This window comes from Melitaea cinxia, chromosome 22 (genome assembly GCF_905220565.1).
Source record: "Melitaea cinxia chromosome 22, ilMelCinx1.1, whole genome shotgun sequence".
In the NCBI taxonomy this organism is placed as follows: Eukaryota; Metazoa; Arthropoda; class Insecta; order Lepidoptera; family Nymphalidae; genus Melitaea; species Melitaea cinxia.
Genome location: NC_059415.1, coordinates 1,219,590 through 1,240,883, shown reverse-complemented (window position 1 = coordinate 1,240,883; position 21,294 = coordinate 1,219,590). Strand labels below are relative to the sequence as shown.

Sequence of the window (21,294 nt, the reverse complement as noted above, 5' to 3'; positions counted from 1 at the left end):
TAAATTGTCGTACAATATTACGATTTTCTTATACCACAAAGCTGTGTTAGTACGATAGTCTGTGTTATTAAGTGGTAATTATTCCGCGCAGGAACAACTTCGATTCCCGTCGTAACGGCGAGGGCGTGGTGAATCGAGATCATGATTAAACGCGTTGAGAATGCGTGACAAAATTGTTACATTTTTAAACATTTTACGGTTTCATTTCAACCAGTATTTTTGTTATAATTTGCATGTTTAATACGTGCAATAATATTCATGCTGGAAGTTGTTCGAATTATCGATTTTATTTAATATTTATAAAACCGAAATATGCTGTGTGGTTATGGCAGAAAGAATATAGCCACCCCCTCTTTTCACGTGAGTTTCGTAAGAGGCGACTTAGGGATAATACAGTTCCACTACCACCTTGGAACTTAAAAAGCCAACCGATGGCGGGATAACTATCCAATTGCTGGCTTTGAAATACACAGGCCGAGCGAATACAGCTTAATGTAACCATTCAAAATTCTGTTACTTGAATGTATATAGCTTGTTTTCAATAAATATATGCGGTAATTTAATAAAGACTTACGAAATTGTCCAACGTATGCCAATTTGATATCATATACTGTGTTTGCTTGCACGTTCTGTAGGTATGTCAAAGATTTGAATCAGAAGATTTTATTTATTTGAATTAATCAAAAATTAAAGTTTCAAAAGTATATAACTAGGTCGGCAAACAAGCGTACGGCTCACCTGACGGTAAGCGATTACCGTAGCTTATAGACGTCTGCAACACCAAAAGCATCGCAAGCGCGTTGCCGACCCGATTCCCAAATCCCCCCCAGGAGGGAACACAACACTGCTTGAAAACAGTATTATTTAGCTGTGATCTTCTGTAAGGTCGAGGTAGTACACCAGTCGGGCTGCTTCATATTTTGAGCAGGAAATTTCCTGTAGTGCCCTAGTGCCAATGGCGTGAACTCATGTGTGTTGCCCATAGTCACCACGCTGGGCAGGCGGGTTGGGGATCGCAGGGCTGGTTTGGTGCATCGAAAACGCTGCTAACGCTATCATCTATAGCCAATGTAGAAAAGACCATTAGCCAGTAGCTTAATATTTACAGAACAATTAACTAGAATACATGAAAATGCAATCAACAGACTTTACAAAAGTTATTTTTGTCATATTTCGCTAAACTAAAACCAAAACAATAAAAGCACACATTATATCAGTAACAGATATATTGTATAGAAATATTCTCGATACGAGCTTTCCTCGTCTCGTACATAAACAAAGCGCTGAAAGCTCGTACAAATGGCGATAACAAATATATATCGGAAGCTTTGTTTTAACGGAAAATAAAATGATCTCAGTGAAAGATTTATGTCTATAAATAATGTAAAACTGGACTGTTGGTGCAGTTGGCAGTGACAGCTTTCACCTCCAAGGTTGTGGGTTCGATTTTCGCTACGAATTAGTGCTTAATACTTATAAATGTATTTTTATTACAAAACAAAATATTTACAATTTTGAAGCATACTATCATAAGGTTTTTTTTGTTCCGATTTTATCCCGAGGTTAAAAAAAAGTGTTATTAAGACGGAAGGGGTCTCGGCTTTGATTCCCGCTTGGATCAAATTCAAAATTAAGCTTAAATTTTTGGTCTGGCTGTTTATAAATGCACCTTGGTCCTAGTAACTTGTTTTGGTGGTCCTGTCAAGGTGCCGTATTGATAACAATTTAAACCTGCTTTTAATGCTTCAAAACTTTTTTTCATTACAATATATCTTAGACCATATATGGATTCATAGTATTTATTTATGAGTAAAATATCTATATTAATATTATAACGCTGAAAAGTTTGTTTGTTTGTTTAAACGCTCTATTCTCCAAGAATTACTGGTTCGAATCGATAAATAATTTTTTTGGCGGATAGCCCATTTACTGGGGGAGGATATAGGGTATTTTTTTAATACGTGTAAAGCCGCGGAGCACAGTTAGTAAGAAATATATTATTAATAAATAACGTAAATTTATGGAAATAGTAAAAACGTGATTCTCTATACGCGATCTTGCGGTCATTGAATATTTAAACACAGTTTTTTCAATTGTTTTATGGAAATCCTTACTTACTTAAGAATACACTCACTTTAAGAATACATACAATAAACAAATATCTTTATTTCGTAACCACCTACATTAACATATTGATGATGCTTTGTTGCGTACTAAATAAAAAGGCTGTTTTTGTAAAGTGTTAGGCTATATAGCAGCTTAGTAATCGTAACATAAACCAATCTTAGTGACTAATAGTAGGTAGATTTTTTTATAATTTTATAGGCTATATTACATCACACTAAAAAATAGTAATGTCAATTAATGACTTTAACAAAAAAAACTTACACAAGTAAATCCGCGTATCAAACTTAGTTCAAATCAAAAGCGTTTCATACATAACTTAGTTCTGAAACCGTTTCATACTTTAGAACGTAAAAGCGTAATAAATTATTTGAAATAAACTAAATTAAACTCTAATATGGACTTTATGTCTGACTGGTAAGGTAAATAAGGTAATAAGGTAAGGACATTGTGCGAGCAATATTCGGCCTTATAGTCTCTCTAATAAGGACAGTCGTAAATTTTATGTGAGATTGAGATGATTAGGGTTGACTATTTATTGTTATCGTGATTTATTTCTGTCAGTTTGTTATACATATTTGATATCGATTCTATTTAGATTTAGAAATAATTTATTAAATTTATTTAAATTAAAAATAAATTCTTATCTATTTTATGTTTAACTATTAAAAGGCGTGAATAAATTACGCGAATAAAACAAAATTTATACGAGTACATAAATGGGATTATTGACAACTTTTCACTTTAATTTTTAAAATAATTATATATTTTATTAAATAGCTGTTATTACCTACCTGTAGTGAAATATCGAGAGTAGCTGTCTGTAACTTTCTCGCTCGGGTACACTCGGCGGTCCCGAGTTCACCCGATCGAGCCTTTCATCTCAGAGCGTGACGGATCAGCCTAACTTACTACCTACGAAAAAATGTGCGGTGCGCCAATAGAAGTTTTTACTTCAAAAAATATTTATTTAAATTTAATTATTTTACGTAAGTATCAGCCCTTGTAAAGATTTATTACGTTCTCGGAATACGGTAATAATTCGAGAATTTTACGATAATTTCGCATTTACAACAAATTCCCACATGGTAACGTGAAATTGTCTTTGTTTTGAACGAAGTTTGCATATATTCTAAGTAGTAGAACTCTTAAAACGTTAAATTTATTGTCTCTATGAGGTTATATTACTACGACAAAATGTTTATTTGTATTGTTTTAGATTACAATAAAATAGCATTTATACACTTTGAAATCTATTCAAGGATGTATAAATATTAAGCTTAAAAACTTGTGTTAGGTTAGGTTACTTTTTTTTTACAAGTTCGGAACTGTATATCTAGGGAATTTCATGTTATTATAAGTTGCTATCATCATGATATTCAGAATTTTTTTGATATATTATATTATTATTATTATTTATATTATTTTAGTTAATATAGAAGTTTTAGTCACAAAATTAATTATGAGCTATTTTCTGAAATCAAATTGTTAATCTCCGTTCTTTGTAAAAGGTATCAATTGCATTTAATTTCCACTACCATATACCAGTCGGCTGTTACCTATATATAACACAAGCATTAAATTGCTTACTTTAGGAACAGACGATCGTGTGTGTATTGTGTAAATATTTATGAATATTTATTATTATTATTATTACTTCTTTGAGACTGTCCTTTACCATGACGTGGCAACTTGTAAGTATAACATCATCATCATCATCATTACAGCCTATACAGTCCACTGCTGGACATAGGCCTCCACAAGTTTACGCCAAAAATAACGTGAACTTCATGTGTTTTGCCCATAGTCACCACACTTAATAAACACTTAATAAATTATTGTAAAGAATTTTTTGTATATTCTGTATTAGTGTTTAAATAAAAATAAAAAAATGCGTGCGTACAAAGTACACATGTCAGAAGTGAAACTTCTTTGGCAAACTAATTTTTAAGTCTCGTTTATATTTATACAAATATAAGCTTTAGATTCCCGTTCCAGCGCAATCGAAAAAACGTTGCCGTTTCATCCGTAAAAAATTTACTCTTATGTGACTAAAGAAGTTGCACTTCAATAAATAAATACTTTACACTAAACGGAACCCACTAAGATTAACTCCTGTGTGCCCTGACCACGGCAAACATCTGTATGGCCGATACAATTATTTGCAACAGCCACAAAGCAGTGCTGTGACCATTGCGCCAACTTGTCGTCAATGTATGTTTTGTAAGCTGTCCCAAATAAATAAATAAATGAAAATCAACTTAGATACATTAACGAAAGTGAAACCGCGATAAATAACTTGTCATAAATAAAGTATGTACGACCAAGACTGATGCTCCGCGATTGAGTTTAACATCATTACCGAGTAAGACCGACTTTCTCCCTATAAATGTACACTAAATACATTATTGACATATCTATTAGACTGCGCCTTTTGTAATGACGATAATTGCTTATGATTTACGAGTATGTAGACATTTACGAAACGTTTGGTTTGAATTTTGTATTTGGTTTATAATGTCTTTGTAATTTTAAAAGTTATATTTTTGTACTTAAAGATTTTGAAGTGAAATCTCTTTAGAATCGTGATTCTCTTTAGAGTCGATGCAAGGCTAGGTTAGTCGATGCAAGGCAATAAAGGCTTAAACGCCATTTCAGACATACACTTCTAAATAAAAAGAGTAACATTAAAATATTTTTAATGATTTCACTTATACTAAATCAATGTATGACGACGCGTTGGCACAGCGATCACAGTATTGACTGTTGCGCTGGCGGTCGCGGGTTCGATCCCCGCTCACGACAGATATTTGTATCGGCCATATAGATGTTTGTCGTGGTCTGGGCGTTTGTGCTTGTGTTTTGTGTCTTTCCGGACCCCCGACACAAGAGAAAATCCTACTGGGGGCCGTTGAGTGTGAAGGGTTTATTTATTTAATGTTGCCAAATTAATTGGACAATATTTACACAAGTCTAAATTAGCTGTGACCCGCGCATTCACACGTTAAAGTGAAGAAGAAAAAATAGGCTATCCAACACATAAAGGATTTGTCAATTAGAACCAGTAGTACCTAAGATTAACGCGTTTAAACAAACAAACAGACAAACTTTTCAGCTTTAATATTAGTATAGATAATGGGACGGTGTGAACTAATAGAAGGAATTTTAAATTTGCTTATGGTTATAATTTACAAAGAATTCCATAACAAACATACAATCAATTCTCTTACTAGCTTACAAGATTATTGTTTTCGGGCCTTCAGACACGATTTCTTGTGTGTCCGGTAATTGGGCTGATAACTGAGATTTTTAACACTATTTTAATGATCGACTCATTTTATACGTCTGTTACTTTGCCGGTAACAATCGTGGGAATTGAATGATATGCATTATCAAAACAAGGTGATTTATTGTTACGTTTGACGAACAGAGTACAAATATTCTGACCGCTTGGTAGTTGTTATATTTAAGGTTAAAATAATATCTGTAAAATCAAATATTACTTTATTGAAGTAGGTTTTAAATAGATTTTGAATCATAATTTTAAAAATTAAAATTATATTATTTATAATTAGTTAATTACAGTAAAAATAGATGCTACCACCGAATCGGAATTTGCAAGAAAAAGTATCGACAAGAAACGCTAGTTACTCTTTCAAAAAAAAAAAAAAAAAATTATGAAATTAGTAAATTATTAAAATTAAGAGACTGTCGAAATATAAAACAATATTGACTATGTGTATAAATTTTATTATACAAAGGAGTCGTTGCTTAAAAAAATCGCACAATTGTTGAATATAGGCGGAGTTCCGAAAGCTTGTTAAGCCCACAAGGCATCATTTCGAAGTGTTAAAATTGCGCGCGAATCAATTATCCGCCATTTTGGATTTCTCACCTGTTATTTGGGGCAGTTAATAATTTTACGCTAAGGATCAAGATTATTTTGATAGCAATCTTGGCGTTTTGAGAATAAATTGTATGGTTTTTATTTTTATTTTGAATGGTTCTAATAATATGATGCAGTATTTTTTATTCGTAAGTGTATAAACTTACTGTATTGACAAACTATGAATTTTTTTTTTATTATAATGTAAAATAAAATAATATAAGTAAGTTGTAAGTTTTTATATTAAATACTATATAAATAAAGTATTATGATAAGAATGAGAAAAATATTTTTTTTCCTATAAGTAAAAAAACAGCTTTCTACATATGTCAAAATTAACTTTCTCACATCGGTCTAATCACTCTCGTGTCATGTCATTTAAATATAGAATTAATCACTTCATGTAACATAAACACAGTTTTACAACTTCAAAATACCACAAATCGTTCCACATTTTATTTTTAAAACACAAAATTCCCGAATCGTACGAAGTCCGCACATCAAGTTTTATTTGTACAGGAGATTTATCGAAACAAAGAAACTGAAATATTTGACGTTTGTTTTAACTGGAATCGAAGCTAAGTACTGATTGATTGCATTCCGCTGATGTGTTACGCACTGAGTCATTCTATTCTTTTTACGGCCTAAGCTTTTTTTAAATGTTTAAACTCTTAAAGGGGTATAAATTTTTTGAAATATAATTTAGCCATTCAATTCAATCCTTCTTCATAATTACATTTAATTTTATAGTAAAATATAAATATTATAATAAAATAAATAGTTATATGTTTGACACAGTTCTATTTTCTAAATGCAGGAAAAATAGCCGAAGGTCTGGTAACAGATCTAGATCTCACTAACAAAGCAAATTAAAACAATTCGTTTTACACTACAATAGCGACTAACAAGTAAATTAATCTTTTGTTCTTGTTATTTTCATAAGGAGATATTGTTTGCTTATTTTTATTTTTTCTTGTTGTTTTCTCAACAAGAAAAAATAAAAATCTCTGTTTTCTTAACTCTTGAGATATATGCAGTATCCTCTGAGTGAGATAAAGTCAAGTCAACGCCGTGTTGGCGCAACGGTCACAGCCATGGATTGTGCCTGTTGCGCTGGCGGTTGCGGGTTCGATCCCCGCACATGACAAATATAGGCCATACGGGTGTTTGCGTGGTCTGGGTGTTTGTGCAGTCCTTGTGGGTCTCCCCACCGTGCCTCGGAGAGCACGTTAAGCCGTTGGTCCCGGTTGTTATCATGCACACTTGATAACGATCGTTACTCATGGTAGGGAATATATCCGCCAACCCGCATTGTACAGGCATATTACAGGCTGAAGCGAGAAACGCAGTTCTCTGAAGACATTTTGTCTTACCGTCGAAAAAAAAAAATTACATTTTAAATATTTTTTTAATTAATAACTCTTCTTCTTCTTTTGGGTTAATGGCTTACAGTTGTGCCAAATGAGCACAGATGATTTCGCCAATGTCACGTAGAAAATTAAAAACTCCATTTTACTAGACGTGAGCCCAAGACTTCATTTTTAACCGACTTCCAAAAAGGAGGAGGTTCTCAATTCGACTGTATTTATTTTTTTTTTTTTTTTTTTTTTTTTTTTTTTATGTATGTTACATCAGAACTTTTGCCCGTGTGGACCGATTTCGACAAATTTTGTTTTAATCGAAAGGTGGTGTGTGCCGATTGGTCCCATTTAAATTTATTTGAGATCTAACAACTACTTTTCGAGTTATATCTAATAATGTGTTTTTACTTGACGCTTTTTTCGTCGACCTACGTTGTATTATACCGCATAACTTTCTACTGGATATACCGATTTTGATAATTCTTTTTTTGTTGGAAAGGGGATATCCCTAGTTTGGTACCGTGATAAGGAAACTAGGATCTGATGATGGGATCCCAGAGGAATCGAGGGAAACTCTCGAAAATCCGTAATAACTTTTTACTGGGTGTACCGATTTTGATAATTTTTAATTTAATCGAAAGCTGATGTTTATCATGTGGTCACATATAAATTTTATCGAGATCTGATAACTACTTTTTGAGTAATCTTTAATAACGCGTAGTTGCTTGACTATTTTTTCGTCGATCTACGTTGTATTTCTTGTCGATGTAATTGAAGTCGGTTTTTTTTTCGTTTGCGAGCAAACACAATTATAATCTACATATTCTGTTGTCAAGGCCATTCAAATACCTATCTGTGTCTTGCTTCAAGTATCTATACAGAAAATTAATTCTTATTTTAATGTACAAAAGTATTTTATGTCAAAGCAAAGATACAACAAAATGATTCAGTCTTAAATTATCAAAATAAGTTAGAGAACGTTAACTAAAATAAAGGAGATGAGATTAAAAATACCAACTCCAGACCTTTTTTTTACCGTCGAAGAAAATCAAAATGGCAGACTCTGATGTTTTTTTGTTTTTTGAAAATAAACAAGTCTGAAATATAGCATTCCGATATGTGGATTTAAGCGCCATTACTGTATTTAGAGAAGCTACACGTGTACGTATAAATTTATATTAAGTGTGTAAACAGTAGCAACTCTTTACGGAATGATAAAGTTTTAACTAAAATTTAAGAAAAAAAAAACGCTTTGAGAAAGTAATTAAATTCGAGGCTAAACAAAATTGTTAATTTTTCGCTCTCGAGGTCGATTTTAAATAATTAGAACCCAAAAGACAGAGTAAGTCATAACTGTATTTTGAAATAAAAATAAACATTAAAAAACACGTCTTAACCTCGATCAAGTATTTTTAACCGACTTTCAAAAAAGGAGGAGGTTCTCAATTCGACTGTATTTTTTTTTTATGTACGTTACATCAGAACTTTTGATCGGGTGGACCGATTTCGACAATTTTTTTTAATCGAAAGATGGTGTGTGTCAATTGGTCCTATTTAAATTTATTTGTGATCTAGCAACTACTTTTCGAGTTATATCTAATAATGCGTTTTTACTTGACGCTTTTTTTGTCGACCTACTTTGTATTATACCGCATAACTTTCTATTGGGTGTACCGATTTTGATAATTATTTTTTTGTTGGAAAGGGGATGTCTTTAGTTTGGTACCATAATAGGATCCAGGATCTGATGATGGGATCCCAGAGAAATCGAGGGAAACTCTCGAAAATCCGCAATAATTTTTTACTGGGTGTACCGATTTTAATAATTTTTAATTTAATCGAAAGCTGATGTTTGTCATATGGTCACATATAAATTTTATCGAAATCTGATAACTACTTTTTGAGTAATCTTTGATAACGCGTAGTTACTTGACTATTTTTTCGTCGATCTACGTTGTATTACTCTTCGATGTAATTGAAGTCGGTTTTTTTCGTTTGCGAGCAAACACAATTATGTCTTATCAAAAATCTTAATCAATAATAAACATAAATAATTGTGTTTGCTCGCGAAACGAAAAAAAGCCGACTTCAATTACACCGACCAATTACATAATGTGGGTAGCCATACGCATTATTAGAAATATCACAAGAAGTACTCATCAGATCTCATCAAATGTAAATGTGACCTTTTGATTAAAAAAAAAAATCATCGAAATCGGTCCACATAGTCAAAAGTTCGAACATACATAATTAAAAAAAATAGTCGGTTTATAAATCGGTTAAAAAGTGTAATAGAGGAGAGACCTTTAAGCACAGAAAACCAGTCACCAGAATACTCTCTCATATAAAACATGAAATTTCTTGTCATAATTTTTCCACGGCAGCCCCAAGAAATGATCAACAAAAAATCAAACTACGAAAAAGTCCCAGACACAAACGTTTGCAACACACAAATAGTACATTTGTCGTCTGTTTATTTTCGTTCCGTACCGTTTCGAGTGCGAAGTGGATTTATAAACATTTTCCACATATATTTACTTTGACTATAAACTGTAAAGGCGCCATTCTTATTTGAGAAGTTTGGTGGGATCGGAGTAAACAAAGTGTACTTATTGTGGTATTGACGATTGAACAGTGTTGCTTGCATTATAATTTACTGGGTTGCTTCCTAGTTGTGCCAATTCGGGTGTAGCTATTGTTTTGCTTTCCTTGTCCAACATTTTACAGACATATGGGGCACTAGGTTTTTAGTAAGGAGTTCATTAACCGCGCGGCCATATTTATGACCAAACTAAACAAAACACGATCGGTGGCATATGAAAATATAGTATACAAATGGTGTAAAATTGTGATTTATTTGATTCGTATATTATATTATTAGGCGTATATTTAGAGAAAATATTACTATGAACAAAAAAGAAAATGATCCTAAGTAATTTTTTTTCGTAACGAACATTGATTAATTTTAAAGCATAGTTTTAGATTATTAGGTTGCAGGAATTGGTAACAAAAACACATAAATAAACAAAATGTATGTCTATGGCGACAAAGCCAGCCCTGCGTTCACAAACCCAACTGCCCAACGTGGCGGCTATGGGCAACACATATGAGTTCCCGCCATTTTTGACGCGAACTTGTGGAGGCCTATGTCCAGCAGTGGACTTGCGATAGGTTTAAGTGATAAGTGACGATGTCTATGTACTTTTCCTTATTTAATTGCAATCTGCAATTAAATGTTTTAATGTCGATAGTGTAAGTCTTAATCAGCTTGTATTAATGTCTCAGTAGTCAATATTCACAAAACATTAATAGGATTAAAATGTTCTATCAGTTATCGATTCACTTTTAGTTATTTTATTGTAAACATTTTAATATCAATAACATGGGGCTTAATGTGTTCGTACTTATGCCCCAGCAATCAATGAATTTTCTGGGATTATTATATTTCTTTCAACTTTTTAGTCAAGTAAAATACAACTGAATACCTTTTGTTACAGGTGCCCTAATCGGCGGTATACTTGGCGGCATGGCGATGAGAATCGGCCGGCGTTCGGTCCTGCTCATGACAGCATTGCCGTACACCGTGGCTTGGCTTGCGACGGCGCTGTCGACCAGTGTCGATATGATATCAGTGACCTCGTTCTGCGGTGGCATGATCGTCTGCTGTATAACCATGATTACTCAGGTTTGTTATGAGATTTATTAGTAACATCACAACACTTCCTAAAGGCCTCTAAAAGCATACATATCGAGCATTATCAACCCTGCTTCATTGCGAGTTGGCGGATATATGCCATAAATAAAAAGGTCGGAGCTAATAAACACTTTTGCAAATACGCTGTATACTGCTTCCATATTTTGACATTATATTTTTCAATTCCTTTTGATTTCAATTTTTTTTTTCTTATTAATTATTCCATAATTCCTATTTTAAAACTAATGGATGGAAGTAAAAAATAAATACTTTTAAAAATCGATTGACAGGTTTAAAAACGAACAAGGATGAAATCGCGTTAAGCATGTACTGTATGTATACGAGTATACTATATTATTCGTGACAGATAAATTCAAACAGTTTTTGCTACAATTCTACATTCAACCTCCAAACAATTTTATTAGAACACAGGTGTTTAATGACATCGTTTTAATAAAATATTTAGTTCAAACTTAATCGTAAAAATAATAATGTATAGAAAATCATTACATACTATGCTTAAGAATTTATATTGAGTGTGTTAAAAATATATATAAATAATAAAAAGTGTGCGTTGGCCGGGAATCGAACCCGGATCAACTGCTTGGAAGGCAACTATGCTGACCATTACACCACCAACGCATCTTACAGAAATTGCCATAAAAGCCTTCTTAATTTTCGAACCATATTTCTATTGTTACTAATATTTACTATATACTCATATACAGGGTGACTGGTGAATTACTATCAATATTTACAGAGGATACTCGGTACATGATTCTCATTCGAATTATGTAAAAAAAATAGGTACTTAATTTTTGACAAAATTCCCACACATTTCAATTTAAATAAGTGAAATGTAGACACATTAATTGTCAGCCATAATGGCGGCGCGTGCGGCCCTGGCCTTGTACTGTGCCGCTTGCCGCCGCCCGCCGCAACCCCCGCCAATTCTAATTCCCCCCTAAATTCGATTAGTAGGTCACTAGGTCAGTCGGGCGAGCGCCGCCATAAGGTTTGTATGCCGGAGTACGTCCATCTTCCCGCGCGCGCGCCTAGTGATCGATCTTACGCGTATACCTAGTATGTCTCGTGTGAATGTGACCTGTCATAAGTAATTAGGTATGGCTTATCAATACACAAATGCAGAGTACTTAAAAGTGACCCGTTCGTGTTATATCGTGTAAAAGACAATAAGTATGGTTCATTTATTACGTAAGACGATTTAGGGGGAGAGGGGGTCGATCATGTCTGTCTCGATAGTTCTTAGGTAAAATTACAAAAATGCGCAAAGTGAAAATACCTTGAAAAATCGCGGGCAACCGCGCGAGTGCCGACTAGTGTCACTTGCTTTCGTAAACAACATTCGTTATTTCGGTGATAAATTTTAATATTGTAGTTGAATATGTAGTTTTTTATTTATTTTTTTGTTAAGCCTCTGGACTGAAAATCTTATTTCGGTAAAGATCATAATTAAAACCAAAGTTTATTACTACCAAAAAATAAAAATTATTAGTACCTACCTAAAGTACAAATAAAAATAAACATTGAAACAAACCAAACGTGTATTCATTTTTTCGTTTTGATTCTTACGTAATAAATTAATATTTATCAAATTATCAAGAGGAAGGGGTCGGCCTAATCTTAGTTTGGTCCTAAGCTAAAATTAAAGTATGAAGGGGGATTGGATCATACTGGTTTATCAAAAGTAGCCTGCTACCCTGTTAACACTTGGCGGTGTTTGGACGTAGGTAAACGACCGCGCGATAACTAAATGTACATATACCTTACCCACCTGCTTTGTGACGACTGCGCAGCTAGGGCGTCCAGACGACGCGTAATTAGCGAGATAACTGTTGGTTAACTTTACTTAGAAGTTTATGAATATTTATTTTATATGTAATTTTTTTTCGTCATATATGATCCTCAAATAACACGTCCTCAAATATTGATAGTAATTCACCAGTCACCCTGTATATATACAACAATACTGTAATTACCTAGTGTTTTATTCCTGTCGTGAGTAACCACTTGCCATCGGGTGTTTTGCTGCCTTAATTGCATAAAAAAAAGATAATGCATGCTATAATACAAGTATATAATAATAGTAAAATATAATCTTATACTATTAAATGAGCAATTCTTGTATATATAATCTGAATCTCGGAAACGGCTCCAACGATTTTCATGAAATTTAGTATGCAGGGGATTTCGGGGGCGATAAATCGATATAGCTAGGATTCATTTTTAGAAAATGTCGTTTTATCCCTGTTTTTAGGCAATGAAAAAATGGCTACAATATCTTTAGAATACGAAGGTAAATTTCGCAAATGTCAATAAAGTTGTACGGTCGGGATCGACCGAGAAGACCGTTCAAATCCCCATGTCCTTTTTTCTTTTTATTCCAATTGCACTCATGATTTTTTATTTAAATAACCAGTTCATATTTTTTATTATTATGTCGGTAAAATCGGATGATATTATTAATATTTTATCAATACATAGTTCGTATTTAAATATGATTTTCAAAAAACACGATTTACTAAAAATACCGAGCTAAGCTCAGTCACCCAGGTACACTTAAACAATAACTACGAAATTCAACAAAAACTTAAAAAGAAAATAAAATATTAATTACATAGATAAAAAAAATGTTCACATATTAATAACGTAATTATGGTTTTAATTAAATTAATGTAAGTGTAATTATAGCGTTTACGTTGTTTATTATTTTGTATGATATGACCAATTACGTCAACGTAGTAGAAAATTGCAGTTTCTCGTGACTAATTTAAAAGTGATTTTTCTATCAAAACTAACGACCCGCCCCGGCTTCGCACGGTTGCAAAAATTATCTGTGTTTCTCTACTATATTATGCATGTATTATACATATAAGCCTTCCTTTGGAATCACTCTATTTACTAAAGAAAACCGCATGAAAATCCGTTGCGCATAGACAGCGGGAAGCGAGTGTTTTATACTATTAAATTATGAAGGTCAATAACTTTGATCTCGAGTACAGTCGAGAGTCCATATGTTACTAATTTTTTTTTTACCTTGATTTAATTTTATTGTAGATTTTATATATACACATATAATTCTATGATTGATATTTTTTTTACTTGTCTAAAACACTGTTGACATAACAATACGTCATTTGTGTTGTTGTTCGTACCTAATTCTTTTTTAAATGACTTAAAAAAATGTTCCTTATTCGACTATTTTTTTATGAATTTTACGTTGGAACTTTTGGTTGGGACCGATGATTTTTTTTTTAATCTAAAGGTGGTGCGTATAATGTGGTCCCATTTAAGTTTGATCGATATCTGATTAGGACTTTATTAGTAATCTTTAATAGCACGTATTTACTTGACTTATTTTTCGTCTACCCACGTTGTATTACTTGTCGATGTAGTTGTAGTCTTTTTTTTTCGTTTGTGAGCAAACAATTATTCAACTTGGATAATTTCTAAGATTTTTTCAAATATTTTTTATTATTTCGAACACAAGTTGCAAACAAAATAAATTAATAAATACGTGACTAAATTTACTAGAAACACCAACAAAAATGTGTCTCTATAATATCTACGTGTATAAAACACCAATTTCAAACATAAATATACTTACAATAATTTCATTTATATGTATTTCCAAGGTAGTCATTTTTAAAACGCAATACAGCTATTATCATCAAGTACAATCAATCACCGGTAATTATGAACGACATGTGAAAAATTACACATTCACACATACGCTATCGTTCACATACACATACATAGAAACGGATATATGTAATTAGAAACGAAGACACGTAAAAAGTTATTTGAGACACACTACCTTTGAGATTGTACAACTAAAAAAAGAAATAAAAATAACAATATTTTCATGTATATATTTTTACGAGTTGATGGCTATCTTTGTGAAGCTTTTTTTGTATATAACTAGGTCGGCAAACAAGCGTACGGCTCACCTGATGGTAAACGATTACTGTAGCCTATAGACGCCTGCAACACCAGAAGCAACGCAAACGCGTCTGGTCCCCTTACTCACCAACAGGAACACAACACTGCTTTAGAGTAGTGCTATTTAGCTGTGATCTTCTGTAAGGTCGAGGTACTACCCCAGTCGGGCTGCTCCATATTTTGAGTCGGAAATTCTCTGCTGTGCCCCACCTCAATTAATATTTTTTTGTGAATATCAACATACATTATTGTTAAATGTTCTTTTATACCATCTTTATCCAGACAATTACAATCATGATAAGTTTATCCAATTCGGAACGATCGGTCAGTAGTTATTCCCGTACATATGTATACGATAGTGATAGATTTTTATTTATAAAGATTTAAATTGATTGATCCAGCCTGCAAGATGGCTTTCTCTATGATGGAGAAGAATCTGAGCTTAATCCTTAATAAATTAATGTATGTTATAATGTATTTACTTAGTGACACTGTATTTCATGCAAGATATCACTAATTTTGTACTAAAACACTCATTACTTCAGCCTATGGCAGTCCACTGCTGGACATAGGCCTCCCCAAGTTCGCGCCAGCCACCCCGTTTTTCCGCAATCCTCATCCAGCCTACACCGGCAATCTTACGTAGATCGTCGGTCCAACGGGCCGGAGGACGTCCGACACTGCGTTTGCCAAGACGCGGTCTCCACTCCAGGACCCGTCTACTCCAACGGCCATCAGTCCTGCGACACAGCTGACCAGCCCTATCTTCGCTAATTTTTATCTCCCTCTCAGCTTCCGTTCGCTTTCCCGACCACATTTTTCATAACGCTCTCGTCACGCATTCACCAGCTTACTCCCCGAGTCAAGCATGCGTAATGAAGTTTTACTTCAAAACTATTTCCATTACACAGACTGTTTATTAATAACATAGACTGTAAAATATCAAGTAATAAATGATTACATTTAAGATACAATTTAATAAGTATGAAAACATCGCATCACTGAACATCAATTTTATTATCATACAATGTTGTACGTTCATTGCAACAGTGTGTTTCACGTCTATGGCCGTCGTACTCACAGTAGCACCGTATCGCGAAATCTTTTTGTGCTGTCCCGTATATACGTTACTCGTATACCGGGAGATATAAAACGTATAGATTTCCTTTTAAAGCAATAGGCCATATATAATAGCATTTCAGCGTTGCACTAATGTGATAACTAAGCCCATACTTATGGAATGTATGTAATGTGTAAATTTCTTTATTTTTCTTAATTCAATTTGCTGTGTGATTACGGCATTAAAGAATATAGTCACCCCTTTCTTCCCGTCGGTGTCGTAAGAGGTGACTAAGGAATAACACAGTTCAACTACCACCTTGGAAGTTAAAAAGCCGACCGATGACGGGATAACCCAAGTTCTGGCTTTGAAATACACAGGTCGAAGACGGGCAGCAGCGTCTGCGACATAGCCAGTTCTGTGGTCACCAGCACGCTTGCCCAGCGTGGTGACTATGGGCAAAACATATGAGTTCACGCCATTTTTGGCGCGAACTTGTGGAGGCCTATGTATAGCAATGGACTGAGATAGGCTGAAGTGATAATGATGTAATTTCTTAGTAACTCATTTTCAGTTGTTGCGTATTATTACATGTAACAATACATGTGCAATTATTATTTGAATATTTAAAAACGTTAGAAACATTATCGTCGACTTTCTTGTCAGTTTTTCTCTTTGGTGTATATGTATATGCTTGAATTTTGATTATATATATATATATACTCAATATATATATATATATATTGAGAATTGAGTAACCATCTCCATTTTTTGAAGTCGGTTAAAAAATAAGAGCGTAACAAAACTACAAACAGTTATTACTATCAGTGTATGTTTATTTTACAAAACATTTCCTGTAATTAGATTGTCATTACACTCCTATGCTTAAAATTCTCCTCCCGCCATGAATAAAAAATGAGTAACTTGATATCTTCAGTTCCCGTGCGCTCAGACACGGACTGTCTTATGGTACTAAAATAAACCCGATAAGGCGGATATTAACTGATACTTAGATGACTGACTTCTTGGACGCAAATTTTGTATTACTTACTTACTTGGGAGGCGTTTTTTTTTACATACATTCATTTACCACTAGTAAAGCATCGTCGCAATTATTCATAAATCCCTCACTCTTTCGCTTCCTATCGCAGTCCACTGCTGGACATCGGCCTCCCTAAGTTCGCGTCAGAAATCCCGGTTCTTAACAACCCTCATCCAGTCTCTGCCAGCGTTCTTACTTAGGTCGTCGGTCCACCGGGCGAAAGACAATGCAAACTCTATTTTATATGTAGTCCACACAATCCTCACAAACATCTGTCCTTAAAATGAGGTCGTATATGATATACATTATATAAATATTACAACCTGATTGAAAAGTCTCCGCCAATCGCGCCAATTTGGCCAGTTGATATATAAGTTTTATTAGTTGGATATATCTTGCTTTAAACTTGGAGAAACCTTGGTCACCAATAGTCGTGTTGTATCCTTGTGGTGAGTAAGGTAGCCAGAGTTCCTGGGGAGGGTCGGGTTGGAACGCGCTGGCAAAGCTAATGTTGCTGGTATCCATAAGTTACATTACTCATCATCATCATCATCATCATCATCATTGCAGTCCACTGCTGGACATAAGCCTCCACAAGTTCGCGCCAAAAATGCGTGAACTTATGCGTGTTGCCCATAGTCAACACGCTGGGCAGGCGGGTTGGTGACCGCAGGGCCGGCTTTGTCGCACCTAAGACGCTGCTGCCCGTCTTCGGCGTGTGTGTTTCAAAGCCAGCGGTTAAATTACTCGCTTACCATCAATACGTTACACACCGTACGCTTGATTCCACCTCTGCAATAAAGGAAAAAAATATGATAGACGGTATCCGAACAACATTAACATATAAATTAGCGGTAGTTGTACCGTACGTCTGATTCCAAGATCGCGTTCTCTCCCATATCTATTGAATTATTTAGTTCACATAAATGTTGTGGGAACGATTGACAATTGGTTTTTGTGATGATTGATAGGAACTACTTTATTGGAATCGTGAATAATCTGTGATTGTATCTTGGTATATGAGGTTAAATATTATCCCACGGAAAAGCCTATATAAGCCTACATACCTAGGAATGTCATGTATTGTGTTTAATACAAAACATTTAATGATTTATCTATAACTAGCTGACTCGGCAAACGTTGTCTTGCCGCTAAACGCTAATTAAAAATAGGGGTTGGTGGTAGAAGGTTGAAAATTTAGGGTTGTATCTATTTTTCAACGACAAATTATAATAAAATAAAAAATATATAATTTATCTACAAATTAAAAAAAATTGGGGTGGACTACCCTTAACATTTAGGGGGATGAAAAATAGATGTTGTTCGATTCTCAGACCTACCCAATATGCACACAAAATTTCATGAGAATCGGTCAAGCCGTTTCGGAGGAGTTTAACTATAAACACCGCGACACGAGAATTTTATATATGAGATATGTTTTTTAGGGCTACCACTAAAATTAGAAAAAAAAAGTATTTATAAAGTAGCTCTCTCACTTTCTCCAGCTGTTTTACTTTCAATCCGCTTAGTATTTTGATTGACATTTTGCCTCCAGGTATAGTATAATAGCAAGTATTTTATTGACGTCGACATTCTCAGGAATACTATTTCAGACAGGTGTAGGCTTAGAATATAGAGGCGTAAACATAATTGGCGGCATATACTTCATGCAACTTTCTAATAATACTAATAATAAAACCTAACCAACAGATATTCCGAGTAAGAACTTCGAGAAAACAAATTTTCAGACTAAACATTTTTTATGGTACCTAAAAGTTATCCATCATTGACGTACAGTACACATATTCATGAACAATGACGTCATCGGCTATTGAAAAGCAACTGTTTAAATTTCAAATAAGCATAAAGCAATTAATTCGTCACTTTCATGTTATCGTGACTATTTGCGATCAGTTCATTCATATATTTCTACAACGTGAAGTTTGAATGCTAGAATATTGAGAAATAGACTGAATTTACATCGAGACTTAATAAATTTCATTCCAATATATATTCATACTATGAATTTATGTGTTTGTTTTAACAAGCTTTTACTTAAGATATTAGCTTAGAATACATTCGACTATAATAAATAATATTCTTCTTCTACATGAAGGAAGACGCCTATTTAATTGAGGCTGAGCTCAGTGCAGAGAACATATCTGGCTTAAAATCTGTATCAGTCCAACTGGACAAGTATCTTAATATTACAGAAGATCATACACAAATTTTTGTGGTCTCCTGTGGTTCCTGTGGTCAGCCTCCGAGCTCCGGCTACCTTAACATCAAATGAACCATACGCTTGTTTACCAACCTCATTAGTATACAATTGATAGGCTATAAAACATCACGAAATGATCCAAAAAGATTTAACAATAATGTGAAATCGTTTAGCTAGTCTAGTCAAAGTATATATAAAGTCTCTATCTAATTTATATTCAATGTGCAGCCGTGACCTCTCAAATGGACAATAAACAACGTTATTGCAATTCGAAACGCTGACTTCATACCGATAAATCTTTCACTTATCACGAAACATTCACTAAAACATTAGCGATGATGTCTTTATGTTATAATTATTGGTCTTTTATTTGTTTGAACAAAGATGGATGGCACGTGTATTAAGGAGACTACGTCTATATTATAAAAATGAGTCGCTGAATGTGTTGCTAAGCGCAAAACTCGAGAACGGTTGGACCGATTTCGCTAATTCTTTTTTTAAAATATTCCTTGAAGTACGAGGATGGTTCTTACGGAGAGAAAAATTCTAAAAAAAAAATTTAAATTTCCTGAAAAAGTCTAAAAACAACACTTTTCTATTCCCATACAAAAGATTTGTGATAATACTTAAAAGTCAATTTGAACTTTAATACCATACGATAAAGTTTGTGTTAGGCGATACGAAGTTCGCCGGGTCAGCTAGTTGTAATATAAATATTTACAATTTTTCTCATGTAATAAATGTAAAGGATTTGTTTGTTTGTATTTCTAAAGATATCGTGTTCGAGGAATATTACAGATTTCAATGAGAATGAAAGTGAAACTGATAACAGAAGACATACATCTATTATGTATAATAAAATTGTTACCTCGACGTTATAAATTAAATAGTAATCTTATATAAATAGAAATGTGTATTGCTAACTAGAGAATGGCTCAACCAATGCGACTCATTTATTTTTGTATGTTCTTAAGGCGTGGAAGGTTTTAATAATAATAAAAATGAAAAAAAAAAAATCTTCACTATTAACTTTGACAGAGCGAAGTCTGTCCGGGCAGCTAGTGTATTATAAATACAAATGTTCTGAAATAATATTAGGGTATATTATAGATTATTGTACCTTAATGATTGCTCTATAACGCTTTTCTTATTATTTATGCGTATTTTTATATACACAGCTATTTTATAAATATTTTAAAATACAACAATTAATCATAATACCACATCCTTATAAAACGGAAATCACTAATCCCGCTCCTAAACGGCGAACTCTTTCCACAAACACTCGGTGTTATATAATTGTATTTGATCGAAGAAAAATACCGAATTTAATTACATCGACAAATATTACAATGTAAGTAGACGAAAAAATAGTCGAATAAATACGCGTTGAAAAGTTATGCGGTATAACACAACGTAGGTCGACCAAAAAATAGTCAAGTAAATTAGATAAAACATACATTGCAATGTTTAAGATAAATGTACTAAAAACCAAAAAATAATAAAATAGATACAGTCGTGGGAATTATAAACATATGCATAGACTAGACTAAAATAAAACCGTGGGGCACGTCAATTGTCTACAATCGTTGATTAAAATGTTTGTTTTGTAATGTTACACTATAATTAGGCAGTTGTTCAACCGACAACGATGGACGTGTGATAAGTAGGGCTAGAATGTGGAAACAAGCTAGCAAGCTCGATTATAAGCGAGTTTTAGGGTTTCATAGTGGTGAGCGAGTAGTACTTTTATCATATGTTTTGTCGATTAAAGACAAACTACGAGCAGTGAAACGATTCCTCGCCAGCCAGCAGTGTGAATGTCCAACGATAAACTAGTTGAAACATCTCTTTTATTTACATGGAGTGTATAACTATTGGAATTTCCATGAGCAAGAAAATAGTAAGTAATTTCCTCACCGTCTGCGGGCCAACTGCCTATT

At 33.7% G+C, this 21,294-nt stretch overlaps 1 protein-coding gene and 1 non-coding gene across 2 annotated transcripts in view; one reads left to right on the top strand and one right to left on the bottom strand.

Annotated features, from left to right (window-relative positions):
• The window catches only part of LOC123664674 (facilitated trehalose transporter Tret1-like), a 49,944-nt gene that overhangs the window by 24,642 nt on the left and 4,008 nt on the right, over positions 1-21,294 (top strand). The window contains exon 3 of the mRNA XM_045599184.1: positions 10,869-11,056. Within this exon, the coding sequence (XP_045455140.1) occupies positions 10,869-11,056 (188 nt within the window). The remainder of the gene's footprint in view (positions 1-10,868; positions 11,057-21,294) is intronic.
• On the bottom strand, positions 11,636-11,707 carry Trnag-ucc. Its single transcript has one exon. It is a non-coding gene; the product is annotated as a tRNA-Gly (tRNA).